Below are 25821 nucleotides of genomic sequence, written 5' to 3' on the forward strand. Positions count from 1 at the left end.
TTATATGACAGATTATTAAATTAACACCATTAGGTATGTGAAACTGAAATTTTATTTTACTGGGTTATTTTACGATGCTGTATCAACATATCAGGTTATTTAGCATCTGAATGAAATGAAGGTGATAATGCCAGTGAAATGAGTCCGGGGTCCAGCACCGAAAGTTACCCAGCATTTGCTCGTATGAGGTTGAGGGAAAACCCCAGAAAAAACCTCATCCAGGTAACTTTCCCCGACCGGGATTCGAACCTGGGCCACCTGGTTTCGCGGCCAGATACGCTGACCGTTACTCCACTGAAATTGTATTAGTTTTTGTTAAGTTATGGGTTAGATTTGATACTAAGCACTTAGCCAGTTTTATTTTCTTTTTACGAATTTAAATATGCCTGAGGTCTAGGATCCACTTAATATTTTTTAAAACATAAGCTCGACATTTAATGTTAAAATAACATGCAATGAAAACATTTTCTATTTCAAACAGTATTTCTAATATTGTGTAGAATCCATTCCAACGACATGTTCTGTCATGCAGTCCCCTGTAACATTTCCCAGATGACACAGTACTATTGAAGTTACAGCTCACAGTTCAGTTGTCATATTGTTATTTCAATGCAATTATTCTCAATGTAAAGGGACAATAGGATAAATGTAAATGAATAGAAAATCTATTTTACGTTTTGTGATTAAATGCACGGTTAATTAGAAAATTACAGTTTGAAGTTTCAGCAGTCTGGCAACATCGTCGCTAATACACTCTACTCGTGATATAGATATAAGAGGTCAACGAACTCGGTAAGTCTCCGTACGTAAGCTGCATTCTGCCAAGACATTGCCACTTGCTCGCTTCATGCAATGGCTTGAATTCAGAGCTTTTTAAAATTAAATTTACACGAAAACCGTTCACACTATTGAAATACACCAGAGGGATAAATTGTTCTTTATTAGATTTTCTATCGATATGGACAAAAATCACGATCCTATTTGCAAACAGTTACCCAATAAGAAATTGTTAAACATTTTGGAAAAAAACATTTTTCTGAAAAAAAAACTATGAACTATCCACCAATATGATATTACAGCTTTTTGTTACATATAACATGAGCTATTCACTCTGGAAATCTGCAAGGCTATTTCACTTCCACCCTGTATAGAACAGTACCAGAAAGAGAATAACTTTAGCCATTTCTTATGAATACAGAAGGCTGAGAAGCAGTGACATTTTTACACCAACACATTCCCACTTTTCTTTATCAAAGCCTCTATAATTATCGTAATAACATCTGTTAAGAAAAGTCGACAGTGAACTAATGATGGCCTGAAATCAGAATTTTGCCTTTATTCTCCTCGATTTATGAAGAAAAGAACCTTTTACGTATAGTGAATTTATTACAGGAATCAACGAATTTACTTCCCATGTAATAGAAGTTGCATTTAAATTTTTTTCCATCTTGACCAGCTATGACAACTGGGCAAAGAAGAAAGCCCAGTAACTTCTAGACCACTGAGTATGACTCAAAATAATACAAATCCTATGTCTGCAAAACATTTACTGTGGGTGTTAACTATTACATTCTAAACTATGCCTCAAAATAAAAACTTCTCTCCATAAATTACTTACAGACTATAAAAAATATCTCCACAAATTGTTTGGTACACGAGTTTCCATTTTGGCAGGTTGTCTTTATCACAATTTTAACTCATCACCTAATAGCAGAAATACGTCAAGAGTGCCATTAGATCGCCTAATGGTTCTTTCAGTAATCTTTACGCAATTCGTTGGACGCAGATTTACACAAAATAACTGTGTATAATGAGAAAGTAAGTAGGACCTATGTGCAATTCACAGGGAACATTTTATTTTATGAAGCCAAAACTGGCATCAATTTGTCAATTCCTACAAATAGAAAACAAAATAAAACCAAATTCTTCTTATATTAATGGAATAAAATTATTATTTTTTAAACAAAACAATTTCTATTAACATGTACAAAACACTGAACAGATGAGTACAAATAACATATCAGATGGATATAATTAACTGTTAACACAATATTCACAAAGGGAACTGTTGGATCATGAATTTCACAGTATCTGTGATAGTTATCACGAAGAAATTCTCACGTGAATTCCTACTTTTAGTTAACAAAGGACTTATACGAGATTAACGGACAGTGCCATCAAAGTATAACTGTAAAGCAGATGATAAAATGGCCGGTGCAGGAATTTCACTCACAAATATAGTTGTTCAAATATCTTTCGTATGTCAAACTGTAACGAGACAAAGAACCTCCGGCTTTCCTCCTGGAGGAGGAGGCACTACTTTTGATTTAATCATTTAAAAATCAATTGCCATCACCTGGGTTTGAACCCACGACACTTTGGTTTCTAGAGATAAGAATGGAAACCACTAGTCAGATGACACAATGTCAACACATTATAAATGTGTTAAATTACGAACTACAGAAATGACGAACATCAATCAAAATATCATATACTGTTGTATGTAATTAATCTTTTCATTATATCACTTGATACAACTATTAGATCCACACAGAGCAATATTACACGCAGCACATATTATAGTGATGAATAAAGAGAATGGAAAGCATTTAAACAACAATACATTTTAAAATACTATGAAGAATGAATCACCTTTCTGTTGAATACAAGTGTGATAGTGTACAGAAGAATCTTACCTGTTTGTGCATTTCCATTTCCTCCTCCTCCAGGGCTTCCGGTATCGACAAGGTTCGCCACAGCAGGACTGGTACTCGTGCTACCACTATTTGCATTACTACTCGTATTGGTGCCTTCGTCTGCTGTCCTCTTGAAAAAGTTGTGCTGAAGCGCATAGTAAGGTGTAACTCGTGTCTTGGGATCAAAGTCCAACATCCGGAGTATCAGATCCTTGAACTTGAGGTAGTCCGAGACAGCATGACCCGGCTCACCTAGCCGCCGCCCACCCGGGCCCCCACTTTCCACACCTAATATGTCGTGAAGTCTCCTAGTACCCGGTAACTTGTACTTTTTCCCATCCTTGGCTTTCTTCAACACATACGACCCATCACCAGGCAGCTTATCGAAGTATTTCCGGGCTTTGTGGGCTTGATCGAGAATGTGTTTTGGTGGCATGCCCAGAACCTCCACTATCTTGTTCATCTGGTCCACCTATATTAGAGGAACAAAATTACTCATCTGACATAAACTTTATCATTTCTAAAGAACTGACTCCTGCTTCACAGTTAAAGACATTATAATTTATACAAAACAAGAACTGTTCTTGATGTAAACAATGACCGAAGTACAGTACTGAGGACAGAAGGGGAGAAAAATTCTTTACTTTTTCATGTTATTATTGTATTCTTCACCTAACATAATTAGGAACATTAAATCCAGACGTTTGAGATGGGCAGGGCATGTAGCACATATGGGTGAATCCAGAAATGCATATAGAGTATTAGTTGGAAAACCTGAGGGGAAAAAAGACCTTTGGGGAAGCCGAGACGTAGATGGGAGGATATTATTAAAATTGATTTAAGAGAGTTCGGATATGATGCTAGGGACTGGATTAATCTTGCTCAGGATAAGGACCGATGGCAGGCTTATGTGAGGGTAGCAATGAATCTCCAGATTCTCTAAAAGCCATTTGTAAGTAAGTATAAGAATTAATTCAAAATTTATAGCAAAGACATAATACACGACAATGCTCATATATGGGGAAACCATAAAAAAAATGAATAAATTACATCAAAGTCAGTAAATAAAATTACTGTAATTTGTGAAAAAAATCGTTATTTAAATATGTAAACTGTGAAAAAAGCTGGTATTTAAACAAGTAAATCGTGAAGAAAAAGTTTGAATTTAACATGGAAATCACTTTATAAATCATCGCATTCAGTATAACTTAAATCAGTATTACTAGGGTTGGTTATTTTCTAGATAGAGAAAAGTGTCACGTGAATATCAAAACATTAAGGCTATTTTCATTTGCACACTATGACAGGCCACTTGGCTGATGAATTATCAAAATACATTATTCCTCAATCTTCATTGCATACTCTTGCTGAAAATGTGGTAAATATCTTTTACACCTTTCTTCTTATTGTGTTAGTGTGTCATGAACCTAAGCATTGCACATTCGTGATATACAGATTTTCATTTTTCACAGCTGAGCAGCTATGCTTTTCATTATCAACGAAAAACCCATTAATTTCGTACATGTTTTGAATGTTTCCCTGTCAAAAATAAAATATGGAATTTCGTGACTGATGAATGTATGATTCGACAATATTCGTAAAAAAATCGCATTAGCACAAAGAATTGCCAGATTCGCAAAAACGGGAAAAACGAGCAATGTTTGTGGTAAATCACAATCGCCAAATGTGTCTACAGAATGAGTCTGTACACACAAATACAAATTTTAACTCTCTGACTCAATTAGTAGAAGAAATTCGCGAAACTAGGGTGTTCCTACTCACATAATGTGAAACTGTTCATAAAAATGATATGTCGTACTGACAAATGAAAGTTTATTATGACAACACATAACAAATACAGTGGTGAATAATATTGTATTTATCAACTGTAAAAATGTATGGGACCAAATAGCCGAGATTTTTTTTTAAATATTTGTCATAAATACGGAGTAGTGTTTCAAAGTGTGTAACTTATATATTAATTTGAGAGACTGTACTTGTCTAAGAGCCCATCTTATGTCGGATGATTAGATAGTGAAGTAACACACTTAAAACTGGATTCACACTCTCAACTATAGTAGAAACATTTAATCTAGGAGGTAGTACTGATTGCTGAATATAAAATTATAGTCAATATAACAAAAAGAATATGTATTTTTATTTTCTCTACTCCATCACCACTACATTTACGAAAACTGCTATTGCCACCACCATCATTGTCGCAATCATTATCACCACAGCAATTAACTGACATCACTGCCACTGATTATCATCTCACAACTCACTATCATTGCAAATACTGTCATAGTTACCACCACTAACCACAGCCAACACCATCACCACCACCACTACTACTTTTATCACTGTTGCCATCATCGTAACCATCATTGTCACCACTGCTGCTACCAACACAGTCAACATTACTGTCACTGCTGCTATTATAACAACCACAACTGTCATACTACAGTCCAGATTATATGTAAATGTAATGTAATATGGAAGTGAGAAATAATATGTGCATGGTAGCCAAAATTGGGGAAATATATAAATAAATACTATGCAATAAATTAAAAAATATGTAACTTAAAAATAAGCTTTATTAAATGGATTTATTTTACTCTGATTCTGTTGCAAGAAAACAGAGTTCAAACAGTTAAGTCAGCGGTCATCAGCACAGTGCACCCTCAGGCTAGCGTCTCTTACCAGCAGATAAGAGAGGCACTAGCGTGCATTCGTGGCTGCTGATAGGTATTCTTTGTCCTGCTCCCTCTGCATGACGGAGCAATTTCGTTACACTCCTTACCCTTACCCCTCAATCTCTTCTTTACTTAATTATGTTTATTATTATTTTTAAGTTAATATTTGTATACCAGTATGTATTTTTTTTTTTGTATGTGACTTTATCCTGGTTGAGTGGAAGAGAAGGCCTGATGACCTTAACTCTGCCAGGGAAAATAAAACTATTATTATTATTATTACTATTATTATTATCCTTTACCCATTTCAGCGAGTGCTGGATTATTCTGTATGTCTTTCTCTCGCTTTTTTTTTTTTTTTGGTGCTGAAATATTACTATACATTATAACGTTATTTTCCTAGAGTGTTATTACGAAACTTTATCACACAGTATGGTCTACTGTTCGAGTTGTCGTATTGTATAACTTCTGTATAAAAATTCTTCTACAGGTGTCAAAATAAATCTTGTTGTGCTAAGTACCGAAAAAAAAAGTGTAGGCCTGAAAAAAGTGAGTGGTTTGGGGAAAGAAAAACTGTGACTCATCTCTCTCTCAGAGATTGGAGTGTATAAAGTATGTAAATCTACAACACGAGACTTCCATTATTCCTATCTTTCCACAGACGGACACATTCCCTTAAAAATCCGTCTTTGACAACCAGACTTACCTAAATTAGTAGACTTCTGATCCACTACCTAGCGCCTTAAATACAAGACCATGGAGGAATTTACGAAAATTTTTCATGGTACAGATTATCCGATTTTTTCGATTAACCGTTCAGTCTACACCCTTCATTACGACGGATAATAGAGGTTCTACTGTAATAAGGTTAAAATTTCATTATAAACATTTAATACCTTTCAACAGTTTTATTAACTTAAATACCTGTCCCCATTTTCGATAAATAGCAAAAGTAATACAGTACTAGAAATGACTGCAATATATGAATACCATAGCAAATTTATATAAAATGGAACTGCATGTACAGACCCAGAAACAAAATTTGGGCCACCGGAATTTTCCAAGTTCCAGTTATAACATACTGTGCTTATAATGCTTATTGAGCATGTACAGTATATTATAACTGGAGGCTGCAAAAGGGTATCTGTCAGATACAGGGGGAGAGCCATTAATCCTTCCCATTGAAGGCTTTAAGGAACCAACCTGGACAAATACCCAATGTCCCAACCCTACCTTCCTGTGGTGCAGCTGTTAGTAAGCATAATTTTACGAGCTGAACTAAAGGGAGGGGCTACTCATCAATTAGCATTGGTCAGCTTGATGAGTTAATGACTGAATTTGGTATAATTTTCCTCTATCCAATACCTAATTCCCTCTTTACCCTTTCCTATCCAGTCCTCTGACTGAACTCTTACTTTCTTCGACCCCAACGGCATTAGAGCATTCGAGGCCTAGGGGTTCATTTCACTTTCCTTCCTCCTCTTTCTACTTTTCTGTTCCTAGTGCTGACCTGCTATGGCACTAAAATCGTCCTCCAGTGGCTTAAGGAGGGAAAGCTGGTGATCAACAAGATCTCCCAGCTAGGTCCAATGGACCCGTCGACCAACAGCAGGTGTGGTCCTCTAGACATTCTGGGGGTTGTGTGTGAATGAAGTAGCCACCAAAACGTTAAAATATGGTGTTCACTTAAATCGGCTACAACTTGCCATTTAACCACTCCAATATGAAATGAGTACCATTAAGGTAAAATTATCCGGAGGTAAAATAGTCCCCCAATCGGATCTCCGGGCGGGGACTACTTTAATGGTACAGAATCGACTAAACATCTTACAATGGAATGCTGGCGGTATAACATCAGCCAAGAAGACTGAACTAGCCAATATACTCTCAGATAATAATATAGATATCTTCCTTATTCAAGAAGCAAACCTTAATGCTGTTTTGGAATATATCAGTCCCCTAACTGCCCATTGTGCAACTCAAACCAAGAAATGGATTCGGAACACCTCAAAATCTGTGCTTCATTGGCTGGTCATGATAATATCTTTGAAAAATATTGGAGTGCAAGAGGTCAAATGACTTTATTGTCAAACGCCTGGCATTAGAAAACAACAACATATTATAACTGGAACTTGAAAAATTCTTCAGATGGCCCAAATTTTGTTTCTGCATCTGTACAATTCATAAATGAAGTGAGATTACCTTACTTTGTGTGATTATAAAAGAAGTCTACACAATGTGGAAAAAATCTGAAGCCTTAAAACATTTAACCAGTTTTCTTTTTAATGGGTCTATGCTATGATTCAGGTGTTTTGGAATTTACTTTTCAAGTCTTGTATTTTTTTTATGGTTGATCACTTTTCTGATTAGACCTTTCCTTATATGATGGCAATGCACAAATACTGTATCACTTTGATCCAGCCTACCTCATTGGCCCCACTGAACAAAGGTTCCCCTGTGTGCATCTCCACTAGGATGCATCCTAGACTCCACATGTCAATGGCTAGGTCATATGGGATGCCTAGTAGAACTTCGGGTGACCTGTAGAACCTTGACTGAATATACTGGTATATCTGGAAAAGAAAGGCAATGAAATTATGACTAGGAAGTTATTTCGTACATAAAAATTATTACTAATATGAATGGTGTTCCATTGCAGGGTGGAAGAGGTCACAAAACAAAATATTATATCTTATAAAAAATATAGGCCTGATTTTTTTGAGAAGTAAAAGTCCTGATTTCGGTGGTATTTCGTGAAATAAATAGCCATTCTAATGAATATTTCTCATTATCAAATTTTATTTGTCATGAGCCTGCCAGTCATTTGACACCATAAGGTTCTTACTGTAAGTTACAGCACATGCATGTGTTTGGTTTCACGAGATAACGAATGAAATTACCATCTGCAAGCTGAAGAAAGCATTGTATTTATGACTACTTGTTTCATTAGGGTACAAAATATAAGTTGAAATACTCTGTACTGAAATCTTCACTGCTTGAGGTGAAGGAAGAATAATGATCAAGGTCCATTTAAGAAAACTCTGAGAAAGAATGATTTTAAAACTTATATATTTTTAGTTGTTAACTATTTTTTTTTCTGGAAATCTATTATTGTGGTAAGTGAAATAAGACTATTGTTATGATTGAGATAATTTTATATTTTACATAATGGAATCTGAAAATGAAAAATTAAGCAGTCATCCAGAATGTTTAAATGTCCAAAGTACAGAAACAATAAGATGGATTACATGACCACACCTGACCGACCACTTGTTAGTATTTAGATTCTGATTGAACCTTCTTCATTGTTACTCCCATGTAGCCTTTGTATGATAATTCAGACCATCCTTTTAAAATGGTTTGTGTGACTCACATTAGATAGTATTATAACATACCCTCTTTACTAATAACCACAATATTCGTGCATTAAGTAAATAAAAAAAAAACAACAAAAGCAATTTTTGAAAAAATTGTGAAATTACTGATTTTACCTACTAAGATATGATTAATACTGAGATTACATTAAAAAAATTGTAAAATTTGATCCAGAAGAAGCAAGACTGCGGTTTCGAAACATTTTTAATGACAGTAAGTGTCTGTCTTACATCCAGTAGAGCTGTTGTATATGTAGTACGTATGGACAAATCCAGGAATGCATGTAATGTGTTAGTTGGAAGACTAAGGAACAAAGACCTTTGTGAAGGCCGAAACGTAGATGGGAGGATATTATTATAAAATGGATTTGAGGGAGGTGTGATATGATGGTAGGGACTGGATTTATCTTGCTCAGGATAGGGACCAATGGCGGGCTTATGTGAGGGCGGCAATGAACCTCTAGGGTTCTCTAAAAGCTATAAGTAAGTAAGAGCTGTTGTATGGAAACTATTCACATAAAATGTAATTAATATTTCAATTTAATGAAAGATTACGAACTTACTCTCTGTCCCAGTTGACACGAACTACCAAAATCAACAATCTTGATAGCCGACCTCTTGGGGTTACATAGGAGAATGTTCTCAGGCTTGAGGTCACAATGAATGATGTTGAGCTCAGGCGTGGACAGGAACAGCAAGGCCGTGCATAGCTGCTGTGCAAACTTGCGTGTCAGATTCAAAGACACTCCCCGAAAGTTGGTGTTGCGCAGCAGGTCATATAGATTATATGACAGCAACTCGAAGACTAGACACAGATGATTGCGCCACATGAAGTGTCGCTTTAGTTTCACTAAAACAGATAATACACAAAAGTATGAACACAATGTCACCTTCCAGTATTTGAATTTATTTCAGTGCACGAATACTTACAGTTGGATTTTCCTTCCTGTCACAGAAAGCAATGTTGATACAGTTTTAATATATGAATAATGTATGTAGGCCTAGGTGAATGAGCGAATATTAAGATTAATGTACACTTAAATTATTTTATGTGAGTGTGTAAAGAAAAAATCTTATAACTATCTTATGGTTACACACGCACATGCACGTACATTCAGAATAGCTAAAAAAATGTATACACTGTTTGTTCATCAATAACTTTGGAACAAACTGAGATAAAATTATAATTTTCGGGGAAATTGTAGCTTAATGTTGTTAGTTAGCAGTGACCAGATGAGCGCGCAGCTGTAGTGTGAAATGACGGATGCAAGGTTATCATTCAAATAACGGAAGGCAATTTGGAAGTGTAATTTAAGTTTGAAAATATTAGCGAGGTATGGAGACAATGATGGAATGAGTTTCAAACAATACCACCGACACATTTAACAATTGCGCATATTCAGCACAAATTCGGAGCCAGTGGTACTGTTAATGATGTGCATAAAGAACGTTCCGGGCAACCTGTTACAGCAACAACTGCAGCTACCTTCGCAGCAGTAACAATTTACAAGTTCACCAAGAAGGCTGTGAAACAGTTTGTACATGAAACCAGAGTCAATCCATCAAGTGTACAGGGAATTTTGAAACCTGCAATGTGGAAGGTGTACATTCCAAGACTGCTGCAGTCCACACCTGTGGAGTAACGATCAGCACGTCTGGCCGCGAAACCAGGTGGCCCGGGTTCGAATTCCGGTCGGGGCAAGTTACCTGGTTGAGGTTTTTTCTGGGGGTTTCCCTCAACCCAATACGAGCAAATGCTGGGTAACTTTCGGTGCTGGACCCCGGACTCATTTCACCGGCATTATCACCTTCATTTCATTCAGATGCTAAATAACCTAGATTTTGATACAGCGTCATAAAATAACCCAATTAAAAACAAAGACTGCTGCATGCAATGAATGAGGACGACCCTGATCGAAGAATTGAGTACTGTGAGTGGTTTGAAAACATGGGGAGTTTGCAGGGAACATTGTTTGTTATGACGACGCACAATTTAAACTGAATGGTACTGTAAACCACCACAATTGCGTGTGTTGGACCCTCGAAAATCCGCACATCCATCAAGACAAAGCCGTCAATTTATCGGGACTTAATGTGTGGTGTGGTTTGTCCTCTGGATTTGATTGGGCCGTTCTTCTTTGAAGGCACAGTTACCAGTTCGGTATATCTCGTGATGCTTCAGACAACAATTGTATCTGCCATTCGAGAGCTGTATGGAGACGCGAGATTTTACCTGCAACAAAATGAAGCCCCAGCCCAATACCATCGACATGTCAGGGCGTATCTGGATGAAGTTCTACAATGGATAGGTCGAAGAGATGCTGTCGAGTACCCAGCACAGTCCCCAGATGTAACACCAATTTCTATTTATGGGGGATCCTAAAGGATGTTGTTTATCAGGAAATGCCAGCTACACTGGATATGCTACGAGAACAAATTGAAATCTAACGTCATGTGCAGCTATCACACTGAGCATGTTACAGAACTTACTTCGCGGAGCAGTTCGGTGGCATCGAAAGTGTTTAGATGCTCATGGTGGCCATTTCGAACACCTACATTAAGCTACAATTTCCCTCAAAACGAGAATTTTATCTCAATTTGTTCCAAAGTTATTGATGAGCAAACAGTGTATACATTTTTGAGCTACTCTGTATATACCATATATTTACCCACATACGCACACCAATCATAGATCATAGCTTCGCTGATCTATTGTCATTATTAACTTAACAACAAATAAAGAGTATCTCTCTTACTTAAATATTTGAACTGAAGAAAATGAACTAGTCTTGTTTAGAAGAAAATAAAACGAGTGCACGTTTGTAGACAAGTAAATCACATTTTTACACCAAATAACTGAATAAAATAAATAATTATTATTCTTATGGTTCTCAGTCATGGGTGCAGTAAAAAAAATTAAAGTATAATTACAGCAGATAGAAGACTCAGTATGGAAATTAATGCCTACTGTACTAAAGAAAATAAATAAGAAAATAAAAACATTTTGAAGAAAGAAGGAAGGAAAGAAAGAAATAAATAAAATACAATAAATCTCAAATGTCTTCCAAAACTAATTTTAAATTACAAGAGACTAAATTTCTTAAACTGACATACAAGGTGAACCGTAAGGTTTTGGCCACAATGCAAGCGGCGCGGCACATTGAATGGCAGTGTGGATGAATCACAAACGTATGTTAGCAAATGCAGGTGGCCATAGTGTGAGCAGAGCGGCATTTTGGAAGGGAAGTTGGTTCAAGAACAACGCTACATGCCGCTGGCTGCTCATTCTTGTTTTAGAATTTAGCGGTGCCACTCACAATGGCAAGTTATGAATTGTCAAGAAATGAGAAAGAAGTTCTCATTTAAGAAGTGAAAATCCGAAAAATCATATGGAATGACAGAGAGAAGAACTTCAAAAGACTCTCCATGACGAGGAATATGTAGACAAACATTTTATTGAACGTGAATAATATTTTTATAATATGCCGTGTGAATATTATTACTATTATCATCATCATCAGCATCATTATCACCATCATACTTCGTAGAATACTGTCAGGTAAGCTCTCAGTAGGTACTGCATACAGTATTGAACACATTCCAACTCCAAATTAAAGGTAGGTCTATATAAGATTTAAAGGTTTCTATTGTTACGATTAACCATCGTTAAGGCAAAGAAATACCAGTACGATTATCAGGTCAAAAATATTATTTACAATCTCATACAAGAATGTTGACACTTTTGTTATGAAAAAGCACATTTATTAAGTACAAACTATAATCTTATATTAACATCTACGACTGATTGAAATAATGAGTGAAGTTATCTCTCATTTGTCTAGCAAATTGACTGCAACTAGTTGGCCTGGATAGCGTAGTCAATATAGGTCTGGCCTTCTGTGCTTGAGGTTGCAGGTTCGATCCCATTCCAGGTCTATGGCATTTGAATGTGCTCAAATGCGAAGGCTCATGTCAGTAGGTTTACTGGCAACACTGATATAACTCGGCAGTTGCAAGCGTCGTTAAATAAACCATAATTTAAATTTAATTTTTCACTGCAACTATTACTCCTGCGATCTGAGTTCTAATGAGTTTGCACACCATCAGTTCCTGCCAATTGTAGAGCTGTTTCATGATAATACAGATCATTGTATGTCACTACAAGAGGTCATTTTTATGTAAATAATTATTGATGGAAAGATATGCACACACCATAACACACTCCTATGCAAGTTAACTGCTTTTAAAGAGATTAATAAACTGTTTGATGCTATGCGCGGCTAGGCATTGTGAGCTTCTTGATGTTACGCATGAATCTTTTGCAAGCGATTGTTGCCGAACAAAGCGATGTAGAAGAGAAATAAAACCAGTGTTGTAAATGTTTCATGAAATGCCTTAATATTCAAAGCAACTTCATTTTTGTGTTGTGTACTCCTTTAAGTTGCAATTCATCATTACTCCCATGTTACAACATTTATTTTTCCAAGTTTTCAAAGCTTACTAAACTTAAATTTTAAAACCTATAGGGAATAAACAGCATTCTTGCCACAAAGCTTCTGTTACTTGAAATTCATTTGATAGTTTTCTTCCTATTTTACTTTCGATATTGAATTTCCATACAATTCTTTTATAGTACTTATTGTAATTCTATTGATATTAACACTCTCCAAAACTTTCAATAATTGTTTTACTGGACACTATCATATTGATTTAATTGGGTCTACAAATCGCAATACTCCAGTGAGATTGTATGAATGTTAGTCATTTAGGAGAAATGTTATAAAACTTTCTAGTCTAAAAAAATTAAATAGGAGCGAAAATTACAGAAGCAAGCACTACTGTGTATGTCATTACTACCTATCATGTAGTAGTCACTTGCTTAACTACCGTAATTAATTGAATGTTTTTTAACTAAGTTCGTAACCTATCATGACTCACCATTTTTTATCAAGAAACTTGTGGACCCTGTTTCAGAACCTGTATCCTTGAATTGAATCCCCTGCTTTTTAGTCAGGCAATATAATCATTACACCAAGAAGATGGTAAATATACAATTTCTACCGCAATGAAATTGGGAATACTAGATTATATTAACATAAGCTGACTGAGGGTTATATACCAGATGAATGGAATATAGTACAAGTCCTATCCATAAGTAAGGAGACAGATCCAATTGCAAAAATTATGGGATATTACCAGGCCTCCTTAATACTTCCTATAAATTATATACTAAAACATTCATGGAAAGACTCTATCCAACTGTGGTGCTCAGACTATATACATGTAATTACTCAGCTTACTCAAATACATGAATTTAACCTGCCAATTTTCTTTGTCTTTATAGATTATGGAACAGCACTTGATAGAGTAAATGGGAGTAAACTATGGGAAAGATTAATTATTTAATTGAGGAATCTTTTGTATATCTTATTAGAGCCATGCATAGATTTTTAAAAGCAATTAAAAGCCACAAACATAGCTCAGTCAGCTTAGGAGTTTCCCTGCCAATCCGGAGTTGCGTTCAGGCGCGGGTTCGATTCCTGTTTGGGCTGATTACCCAGTTGGATTTTGTCCCCAACTGTAAGGCGAATGTCAAGTAATCTATGGCGAATCCTCGGCCTCATCTTGCTATCACCAATCGCATCAATGCTAAATAATCTAGTAGTTGATACAGCGTCGTTAAATACCCAAGTAAAAAAAAAGGGAGAGCAATTAAATGTACATTAAAATACTGTACAGAGTGGAAGTGAAATAACCTTGCAGATTGAAAAGGATGATAGGGGACCCTTAAATGAATAGAAAACCTGTATTACGTTTTGTGATTAAATGCACGGTTAATTCGAAAATTAAGTTTGAAGTTTCAGCAGTCTAGCAACGTTGCCACTAACACATTCTTCTCGTGATACAGAAAAGAGATCAATTAACTTGCTTCATGAAGTGGCTTGTAATAAGAGGTTTTTAAAATTAAATTTACACGTAAACCATACACGCTATTGAAATATGCTAAAGGGATAAATTATTCTTTATTAGATTTCCTATTGATATGGGCAAAAATCATTATTCTACTCTTAATAGTTACGAATAAGAGGTTGTTAAACATTTGAGAAAAAACATTTTTATCTGACAAACTATTAACTTTCTACCAATATATTATAGTTTTTTGTTACATACAACATGAGCTATTCGCTCTAATTATCTCCATTCTGTATAGTAAGTATAAAAATGGCCGAAATGAATAAAAAATTTCGACAAGAGTACCCATTATCACCACTACTTTTTCAATATTTATACCTATAGATGGTTAGGAACAATTACACATTTTTAAATAATGACAAGGAAAACTTTGCATTATTATTATTTGCTGATGATCAGGTCATTTTTAGCCAGATTGAAAATAAATTATAATTAGCTGTTCTTAAACTAGTGAAGTAGACAAAGATTTTAGTATGAATATTTCTATACATAAAACAAAGACGTCAGCTTGAGTTACCAGCCATCAACAGTGGAAATTGTATTAAATAATTCCAATATACAACAAATTAATAAATTAAAGTACCTCGCATATGATGCAGTTCATGAAAAAAAGCTGCGAAATAGACAAACAACTGTATACATTCAATTATTTCTGCAAATATTAGGGAAAAAAGTTAGTAAGAAAATACTAATAAAATTTTATAGAAGATGGCTTTACCTGCAATGTTGTAGAGCAGCAAATATTGGGTTTTAAGAAAAGTAGATGAAAGATGAATCGAAGCTGCTGAAATGAGGTTTTTGAGATATGTTGCACATTACACCTTGATGGATAGACAGAGATCAGGACAGAATTAAGAAAAGCAGAATACTCTTTATAGATACAAAATAAAATATTATCAAAATAACTAAGAAAACAAAGCGAATGCCAGATAAAATATCACGAAAATTACATACAAATACAAGCTATCATTAGGAAGATCTATGAAAAAATGGCGGGTTCAATTTTAATTGGAGATGGTACAGGCTGAGGTTTAAACCATAACATAGATGATCATCATATATAATGGTATTTTAATAGTGAATGCCTGTTAGCAGAAATGACGACAGCTGAAGACGATGCTAATCAAAGCTTTACTGTAGACAAGTATTCTTAAAATCATAAACAATATCGTTTGGTTTAAAATTTGATTCCATAATGACTGACATCTTCTAATGTTCCAATTGTTTTTTTTTCTGTCCATCCATTGTTATTTTTCAAGATTTGTGGAAATTGTGGCTGCTTTCATCCCCTCCAGTCAGGTTTTTTTTTTTTTTTTTTTGGGGGGGGGGGGGGGGTGAATTCTGTATCTTTCTCCTCTGATACCCAAATTACTTCCAATTTCAATAGCGTCTCCTCCAGCATCCTTTTGAAATGATATTTTCTGTTTTAGAACTTATCTGTTCTTCAAATTTCTCCCATTATTTTTACGTTTGTTATTCAATTGTTTTCAACCTGGATATTACGGCAGAATTTCTCAAAATTTCTACTTTAATAGTCGAAGTTTATTTTCTTCTTTGGTTAATACTTGTCATACTTCTGCACTGAATGGTATAATAATTTGCATTATGGTCTTATTGTATGTTTAATTTAATTTATTAGTGTAATACTTTCACGCTACACAGTAGAATTTACAGCATTTATTGCATTTTTTATTTGTTTAATTCTGTTGTTTTGTTTCTTAATATACACACATCTTTATATTATATTTTGAAATTATATGTGACGTCAGCAAGCAACTCATATGGAAATAGAATTTAGGATATTTATTGCTTTTTTTCTTATTCATGTATTGTTTCAGTACATGTAAAACATCCAAATAAACAATTCCTGAAATTTTTCAGCTTTCTAGATTAAATAGAAGATAACAAAAGGTTCCTTTTTTTTTTTTTTTTTTACAGAAAAAAAAAACAAACGTATAGAAACTGAGCGTTAAAATAAGATGTGGGTATAATTTTTGTATAATCATATCTGATATACCGTCTTAAAGAGAAAAAATCAAAGAATAAATTGGAAAAATACAAAAAACATAATTTTCCGCAAAAAAAAAAAAATCTGCAAATTTTTGGAAACATGACAGTTAAAATTAAAACTTCTAATCTTTCTCAAAAAATAAAAAAAATTAAAATGGATTTTTAATATAGTCATATGTGACATACCATTTTAAAGTTGGAAAACCAAATAATGAAAAAAAATAAAAGATAAATAAAAATATTCACCCAAAATCCAAATCCATTCCCCCTTAATCTAATCTTTTGTTCTAAATCTTTTTTATAGAGAGAAGTTAAGAAAAGATATAAAATGACTGCACAATTTTATTATAATTTCTTCTCTATCAGAGGAAATGATATACAAAATAATGACAATGATGTCCTCTATCATCTACTTGGCCTGACTCTTACATACACATGTCATGAAAACATGACAGATAACTTTGTAATAAATACAACGATGTGACTACAATATTACGTGAAAACGAGGAGGTAATCCCAAATCAGAACTGCAATACCAGATTTATAAATTACAAAATATAATAGGTATAAATATTATTTTTTTCTGATATTTATAACATAGAAATTTCTATACAGATAACAAAAGTGACGATATTCTTAGCATCATACCAAAGTAGTTAAAAATAGTAATTGAATTCAATTATTTAGACTATAATGTACTCATAGCAGTAGAAAAGAAACATATTTTGGAAATACTGTAAATTGAGCTAACATTACAATGATAATTCTGCGAGGGAAAATATATTATATACACTTTACAAAATTCGTAACAGAATATTACTGAACTGTCAGGAACAAAATTACTAAGGAAAATAGCTGGGTACAGCTGTATGAAAGAAGAAATGAAACAATGACGCAAGAGAAGAAAATATGGAGCATTTGGAATATCACTAAAATATAAGGACTGAGTCAAACAATACAGACTGTGTGTCAGAATACAGAAAGACCAAATTAGTCCTTGAATACAAACTTTGAGGATGCCAAGCCATATGAAGATAAAGAGATAAACCACATGAGCAATTTAAGAACTTGAAATACGACAAAGATTTTAAATCTGTAAATTATGATTACATTTTTTTATGACTGATTATAACAATGATGTAAAAGAACAATACACCTATTCGTCTTAAAGAGATAAAGAAATTTACTATATTCTTTTCTTAAATAAATGATAAAATAATACATGCCAACTTTGTTTTCGATACATATGCGATCCCACGGTCCACAGTGTCTCTCCAAACTGATTTTTATAGAATTCCGAAGGTGTAATAGAATATATATTACATAATCATCATCTCTTGATAATTTTATTGCTATTGTCACTTGTCCAGTTTAATGTCTCAATTTCCAAATTTTACACATCAATTTCAGCTGTTAAATGTGATAATGTCTCTTGCTGTAATGTGTCTAGATTTGGTGAAGTAGTAATTGTGGTTGGCACGTGGTTCTGTTGCTTTGTTTGTAAGAGTTGTGCAGTAGTGAAATAGTTGAACAATATCAGCACAGAGGAATATCGAAGATTAAGTTCTTATACATTTCTATATCAAATACCATACATAGTTCACTCTTATAAACAAAAGATCTGAGTACCAGTTCATTATGAAGACAGGATTACATTTTTATGGCTATATTCGATAAGTTAGGACTTTAAAGTTATTTCTGAAAGAAGAAAATCAAGAAGTACCTTTAAAATGTTGCTAAAAATTTACTAAAATTTTTATAAGTCTATGACATTTTCATGAACTTGAGTACTGAGGGATAATGAGGACTGCTAAATTAAAATACGAAGTTACATTCTTTTTCCAATTATCACATTATACAATGTATAAACAGAAAATGAGGTGCTACGAAACATCAATTTTGAAATGTTCATGGAAATAGACATTATCAGCATCCTTAGTGCCAAAAAATAATTCATATTCATATTCATTTATTGCGTCCAAATTATCATATACATCAATGGTGGCGAAAATGAAACATATTTAATTCACTCGAACACAACCTGTACAGCAGCAGATTCAGTTGGTGAAAGAGGGAAGGAGATATAAAGCTACAGTGAGAACGTTCCGTGTCAGGTGACGGATTTTTAATTTTTGGTAATATATAATGCATATTTTTGTTTTTATATTAAAAAATCTTGCATGTACAATAGGTCCAAACTATCCAGTATCTAGAACTGTTCACAGCTGTTCATCAAATCAACTAATGACATTAATAAATTTGTTTTACATATTTTATTAGCATTCCTCAGAATATGGTAATATTAATACTGTATGCTTTCATCTTGTATACTGTGCATCATACACAACAAACATCAATGTATATTAATATATTCTCTCTCAGAATCAGTGACTGAAAATCAGGAGTGACATCAGTTACATTACTGCCAACAGCAGTTCTTCAAAAAGATGATTATTCTATTTTTTACATCTACCGAGAAACGAACAACATACAAAGAAATACAGTGCTCCAAAAGTCTTAAGTCAGTAAATCTGTGCGCACAAAACTGATCTTTTAGAATTATAGTATAAGACATATAAGACATCAACATTAACTGTTCAGTTTATTAAAATGTATACTAGTCATAGAATTTAAGCATGAAAAGTATTATAAGTGAGCATCTTTTAAGCATTCCTTCCATCAAGAGAATAAGTTTGTTTATGCCTGAATTGTACCATACACTACGACAATATTTTGCTGGCGGCCTTGCAGTCCAACATCTAATATTTAATTGGTTTAAATGTTAAAAAAATATTACAAAGGAAACCGATACTTAGGGGTGCGATTTTACGGTGATTATTTTACCCCAATTTCAGTGAATAAAATGGCTTAATTTCGTGACTATTTCGTAAAAAAACAAGCAATTTCGGGCATATTTCGCACCCTAAATAAACTTAAAAAATAATGAAATAGCATTTTTGTTTTAAATTATTATTGAAACAATTCCTTGAAACAGACATCTGTTTGCATCATTAGTTAAATTCATGTCCACACCTGTGGAGTATCGGTTAGCATGTCTAGCCGCGAAACTAGGTGGCTCGGGTTCGAATCCCGGTTAGGGAAAGTTACCTGGTTGAGGTTTTTCCGGGGTTTTCCCTCAATCTAATATGAGCAAATGCTGGGTAACTATTGGTGCTGGACTCCAGCCTCATATCACCGGCATTATCACCTTCATTTCTTTCAGACGCTAAATAACCTGAGATGTTGGTACAGCGTGGGAAAGAGAAATTACCATTTTCTGCTTGTGTTTCTCCCTGGAAGTAGTCCTTGAAACTATGAGTACATTGTTGCCACACACATATAATGCTGAACGAACAAATATGTAGAAATGTTAGGCTAATGTATATTTTATAACGAAAAAAAGTTTCACGTTCTATTTGGAAGAAGGAGCCATTTTTCGTAAGAATTCTCCACAAAATCTTTTTTTTTTTTTTTTAAATATCATGATTATGAAGTAATTCCGTGAATTTCTATCAATTTCGCGAAAATTCGCAGATATATTTATTTAATTTTGGATTTTTATTAGGAATTTATATTATCCAAGCATAAAATTAAGTTTTAAACATATTTCTTGTATATCATTATTACCAAAAAGTCACATCCCTACTGATACTGTATCCATACAAAATAGAAATAATTTCTCAATAATAATAATAATAATAATAATAATAATAATAATAGGTCTAATTCTAATAACATGCCATGTAAGTTCCAATAGTTGGCATAAATCGTAATGACGTTTTATATTGCGCCCTAATGTTCCAAGTAACATTTTTCAGGAAATCCGCCACTTTATGTTTTTGTCATATTAAAAAAAATTCTTGCTTCCACTCTTTATGAAATTTTCGCTTTTTAGAGGTAGACAGTTTCGAAAGTGACATTGTAATCCACCAAGTATACCAGCTAATAGCAACTGCAAGCACTTAGAACAGATACAGAGACACTGCAAGCCCAGTGGTGGTAAGGAGTTGAGTCGATGTCAGAAATGTGTTGTAAACATATTCACGTTGTCGCCATCGCTGAATACATGATATGGGACATGTTGTTTTTAAAACAGTTATAAATACCATCTTTTGAAATTAAAAAAAAATCATCATCCAGAGTCTTAAAAATTCTCTGCAGATTATATACCACTCATAAGGTCTTAATTAAGGATATGCCATATGCTAATTTTAACTAATACCTTTTATTTATAAGTTTAATTTTAAGGTTATCTTTTAAGATTTTATTTTATAACTGATATCAATGGTGCTTAATCATTACAATTTACTTTTATAACAATATTCATCTTTAATTCATTATAATTATTGCTATTAATTTCCAGATTCTTGTGGTTATCCTTAATTAAGGCCGGATGTTTTATTTTTCTTTAAATCTCTCTCTCTCTCTCGCTAGCATAATTATAAAATTATTATCACACAAACTTTGCAACATGTCACAAGTCACAAATAATTTTAAAATTAACAATTCACATGAATGGTGGCACCTTTCTCGGGACATCAGATTTTACCGGGGCCAACTTTGGCTATAAAGTCTGTTCAGGAGCATTTAGCTCAACCACTCATATTTACATTAATTTTCTTGCTTGTTTTTAAGTCCTTTATCCATTCCCCAAATGTTTTCCACATACTAGTTAACACCCTGCATTAGGTTTTGGGAGTACAGTACTCCATTCGTATACAATGCAGTAAATGAAAATTTTATCTTCTTATTTGGGTTCACAGTAATAGATAGTTTTATTTCTATATGTCTGTAAGTAATAGCTGAAGAATTACAAACGGAAATATCTCTGGTAACATGATAAAGAACTGATATAAAAAGTGTAAAAAGTATAATCAAGAAGCATAAGTCAACACAACTCCAATTTGTTCAGATATAAAATGGGGGATTTATAACACTGAAAAAATTATAGTTCGTTGAAGATCTCATTGCAATTCCTGAAGACTAACCACATATCAAAGTGCAAGGAGAGTTTCAGATAATGGAAATATCCAAAGACATTTCTGAAAAAGAATCCTTTTATATTCCACGATATGTACAACTGAAGTTTTAACAAACCAAGTGAGCTGGTTCATACCTTACTGTTTCAATAAAAGAGGACAGAAGAAGTCACTTCAGAAAAGCACAGAAACGATGAAACGATTCTACAAAGATGATTATTTTATGATAATACTGGAAATACTACCAAAAAAAAGTTAAAATATTTATGTTTATAAAACAGTAAAATTATACGCATAAATTTACTTAATTTCAAAGATAAAAGAATGTAAAGTATTGAAATCTGCCTCTATTATAGAGTCAATTCAGTGTTTTATTCCAGTTGATTGTCAAGAAAAAAAATCTTATTTTAAAAGCTAATAACATGTCAAAATTTCGTGTTTCATTTAGAACAGAATTTACATATTAATTTTATATAAATAAGTATATTTAAAACATTAGTCAAACAAATTGAAACATGAACAAGATATACTATTTTAATAAAAATAAAACAGCACTGAAGTGACTATTTTCATTTCATGTTATATTAGGACTCCTTATCTTTGTGTGCACGTTACAAACGTTGTTAATTCTCAAAACATTTGACACACAACTTTTGCAATGATTTATAATGACAAGTTACGAATCTGTATTATGGTCAGCACAAAGATATGAAGTCCATTAAATAGAGCAAAATGAAAGTATTTGAACCATTTACAGCCATGTTTCCGATTGGACAGTTTATTGGTATGGATCAGACAAAAGGTAATTGAAGGAAACAAAACACTGTATTGGGTACAAACTAGTAGCAAAGCATGCTAAAAACGGAAAGGAAACATGAAACTTGGATTGGATTAAAACACACAAATCATAATATGTGTATATGACAAGACAATATACACACTCAACAAATTAACTAGCAAAATGAAAAATTATTCATACTAATTACGTATTACCGTATTTATGAAACAGTAGTTATACTTATAGTCCTCTGATGTGATTTCACTTCCGATAAATTCGCAAACATACATATATCGTAACAATGTTTTCTTATATGCAAAAAAAAAATTGTTAACTGCAGTGCAACAGTCAACAGCCATGTGTGATAACTAATGTTTATAACAATCCCCATTTTTTACCACAAATCAAGGAATAATGCATATTTTAAAAATCAAATACTGGGGTAGTATAAAGTACCTTTACCACGTGATATAAATCTCGTTCACTGTAAGTTATCATTTTGAGAACATATTTAACCAGTTAATTTCAAGAGCAGAATGCAACTGTTACAGTCTGTGAGATTCAGCACTATGCATCTAAGAATAAGGTTAACTGGTCAAGTGAGAAAATATTTACATCTATGTTTAGTGTATAATGGATTGTTACTTCGTACTTATAACTAAAGTTATAGTCAGGAAGGGGGCAAAGTGAAAATATATCTTTAACACTGTTTTTAATTTGTTAATCTTCTGTCGTTTGCATTATTTATGAACTACTTACTGTATTTACTTTTTATTTATTATGTTTAGGAAACATTTATAATATTTTGTGCGAGATTGTGCGTATTTGCTTGGTTTCCGCACAGAACCAATACGCGGTAAGTGTGAAATACCACATTCAGTATTCCCAACATAACACACACAACAATTTCCCTCTTCTTACCGCGTAAGCGCGACATTCATTTTACTGCTTTAGGCTTTTAACATATTATTTTTAGAGACGTTTAACATAGTAATAATTATAAATTGGAAACTTACCACTGCAATTTCACCTAAATTGCAATGTTAATTATTGTTTTTAAATATTTGCAAAAATTAAGTAAACTCTACTACTCCACGAAACTTATTGCATTCCTGATACAAGTAACATTAAGGAAGCCGTGAAAAAATCAACAAGATTCCAGATGCCGATGTTATTACTGCAATATGTTATATAAATAATATTGTTAAAATATTAAAATGAAAAATAAATCAATACATAACCTTACCGTTTGTTTTAAGTTCGCATTTATAAACTGGGGGAAAAAAAGACAGGCGTATATCACGGCCTGCTGGAGTATAGTAAACACAGAAAACATTTTATAGCAACAATGTTGAAGAAAGATATTTTGGTTTTCCGAAGTTGCCGTCATTAAACAGAAACCAAGATGGAGATTTCATTGCAACTAATTAGAAATTCGTCTTTCAGGTATGTAATAAACGATCTTCGCACAAAATAATGTACGATACACGAGCGGTATGTTTGTTTTCATGTTCTCGAAAATTAAAAAAGCTCAACTACGTTTCACTTTTTCAATCTTTTCCTCGACCATGAAAACGTCAACATACCGCTCTTGTAACGTATATTACTATTATGCCATCCTACCATTATAAAAAGGCTGTTACTACATCGAATATCGTTCATAATTGGCTTATTATGGCACAGGTGCCGATAAAAACATTGACATATTCGTTTATGACGTAATACCGGAACCCTTGGATCGGGATGCATGCATCTCATCTGAATATTTTCTATGTGCCGTGTAACAAGAAATGAAATGTAGGACACAAAGTAACATATCATTAATTTTCAATCTTTAACAATTTTGTATCATTTTTATAAAATCACATAAAACAGTTCTGTGGTTCAGAGAAACTACATTAACAAAATAAAGGAACATTTTGTAATATAACTTGCAAGGTCATCCATTCCTCTTTATTCAATGTCAATTGTCAGGCGCAATCGATACGAACTTATGAATACAAATTATCAGCTATGGATCCTGAGTTTCTTTCATAGTTTTCCTACAATGTATAATGCTAAGATGCCATAAAATGTTGTATCCAACTCGTGGATAATCTTATTACAACACTCGTGAAAATAGTCGCACTCACTATCATAGGTTCGACCATTTCTAATAAATTACTTATTCCTATAAGACTTGATTTACTATTGATGCTGTACACCTATGCACTGGAGGGGAGTTCATACTTCTCGTTTCTTTTGGAACACAACATTATCAACAGAGTATTAGAATCCTTAGTTCAGACACACACTATAATAAAAATATATAATGTTAACTACACCAATTCTATTTCATGACAGTGAGACACAGATATTACAAGAAAAGAGAAACTGAATATATAGGAATAATTGTAGAGACAGAATTGATGAAAACAGTGAAATATAGTCAAGATCATTAAAAAATCAGAAAATGATAGATGATCTTAAAATCATCCTAGTTTTAGACAAAATTAGGAATTACAACTCCAAATGGATTAAATATACTGTAATGGTCATATTTCAAAGCACTACATTAGCGATGAAACCGTTAGTAGTCAAACTTTCCAATATTTAGAAACAATGCAGCTTTCATTGGACATGGATGACAAATGTTCTTCGTCCATATTATATTATTCACTATTGTATAAAAAGACAGTTGGCAAAGGCAGAATTTTTAGTCTACTGAAGTGTAAAATGAGACAGTCATGGCCAGCAGCCATTAATGTGGCAATCACTTATCTTCTTGGGTTGTTAATTCTGTTTTTTTTTATAAGGGGAAAAAAAAATTCAATATGTAAACAGCATGTTGTGAGCAATAATGAGACAATGACCTTCTGGAAGTAGAAGCTGAATACGATTCAAGAGACTTCTGAACCAAAACTGAGATTAAAACATATCATGGCATCTAAATTCTTGCCTAAATTAAAAATATCATGATTTAGAGTCCGGATTTTTATGTAATACTGAGTGTAAAATATATAAGTAGAAATCTCAAAGTATAAACTCAATATGTAATATCAAAATTGCACAGGATGTTAAAAAATGTCATTAAAATGTGTGTCTAATGCCTACCCACTTCACTTTGCGTGATTCATTAAAAAATAGTTTTATTTTAAATAATGATAAATAAGGTGATTAATTTCATACAATATAAACAGGGTGAACCGTAACTAATGTCATTAATTTCAGGGGGTTATTCTTTGAGATATTTCAAACAAAAAAGTTTAATAAAATTTTGCTCATTTTTGCTTCCTTTCCGAGATAAAACTGTTTTACATGAAACATTTCATAGCA

The 25821-nt window shown here is 33.3% G+C and overlaps 1 protein-coding gene across 5 annotated transcripts in view; it reads right to left on the reverse strand.

Moving 5' to 3' along the window:
• The window catches only part of mnb (minibrain), a 401856-nt gene that overhangs the window by 28627 nt on the left and 347408 nt on the right, over positions 1-25821 (reverse strand). For all 5 annotated transcript variants that reach the window (XR_011332949.1, XM_069830562.1, XM_069830561.1 and 2 more), the window contains exons 5-7: positions 9330-9616; positions 7819-7965; positions 2697-3168 (exon numbers count right to left, since the gene is read on the reverse strand). Coding sequence is in view for 4 of the 5 variants with exons in the window: in XM_069830562.1 (XP_069686663.1) it covers positions 2697-3168; positions 7819-7965; positions 9330-9616 (906 nt within the window). In the remaining variant the exon portion in view is untranslated. The remainder of the gene's footprint in view (positions 1-2696; positions 3169-7818; positions 7966-9329; positions 9617-25821) is intronic.

Source organism: Periplaneta americana, chromosome 7 (assembly GCF_040183065.1).
Source record: "Periplaneta americana isolate PAMFEO1 chromosome 7, P.americana_PAMFEO1_priV1, whole genome shotgun sequence".
Lineage (NCBI taxonomy): Eukaryota > Metazoa > Arthropoda > Insecta > Blattodea > Blattidae > Periplaneta > Periplaneta americana.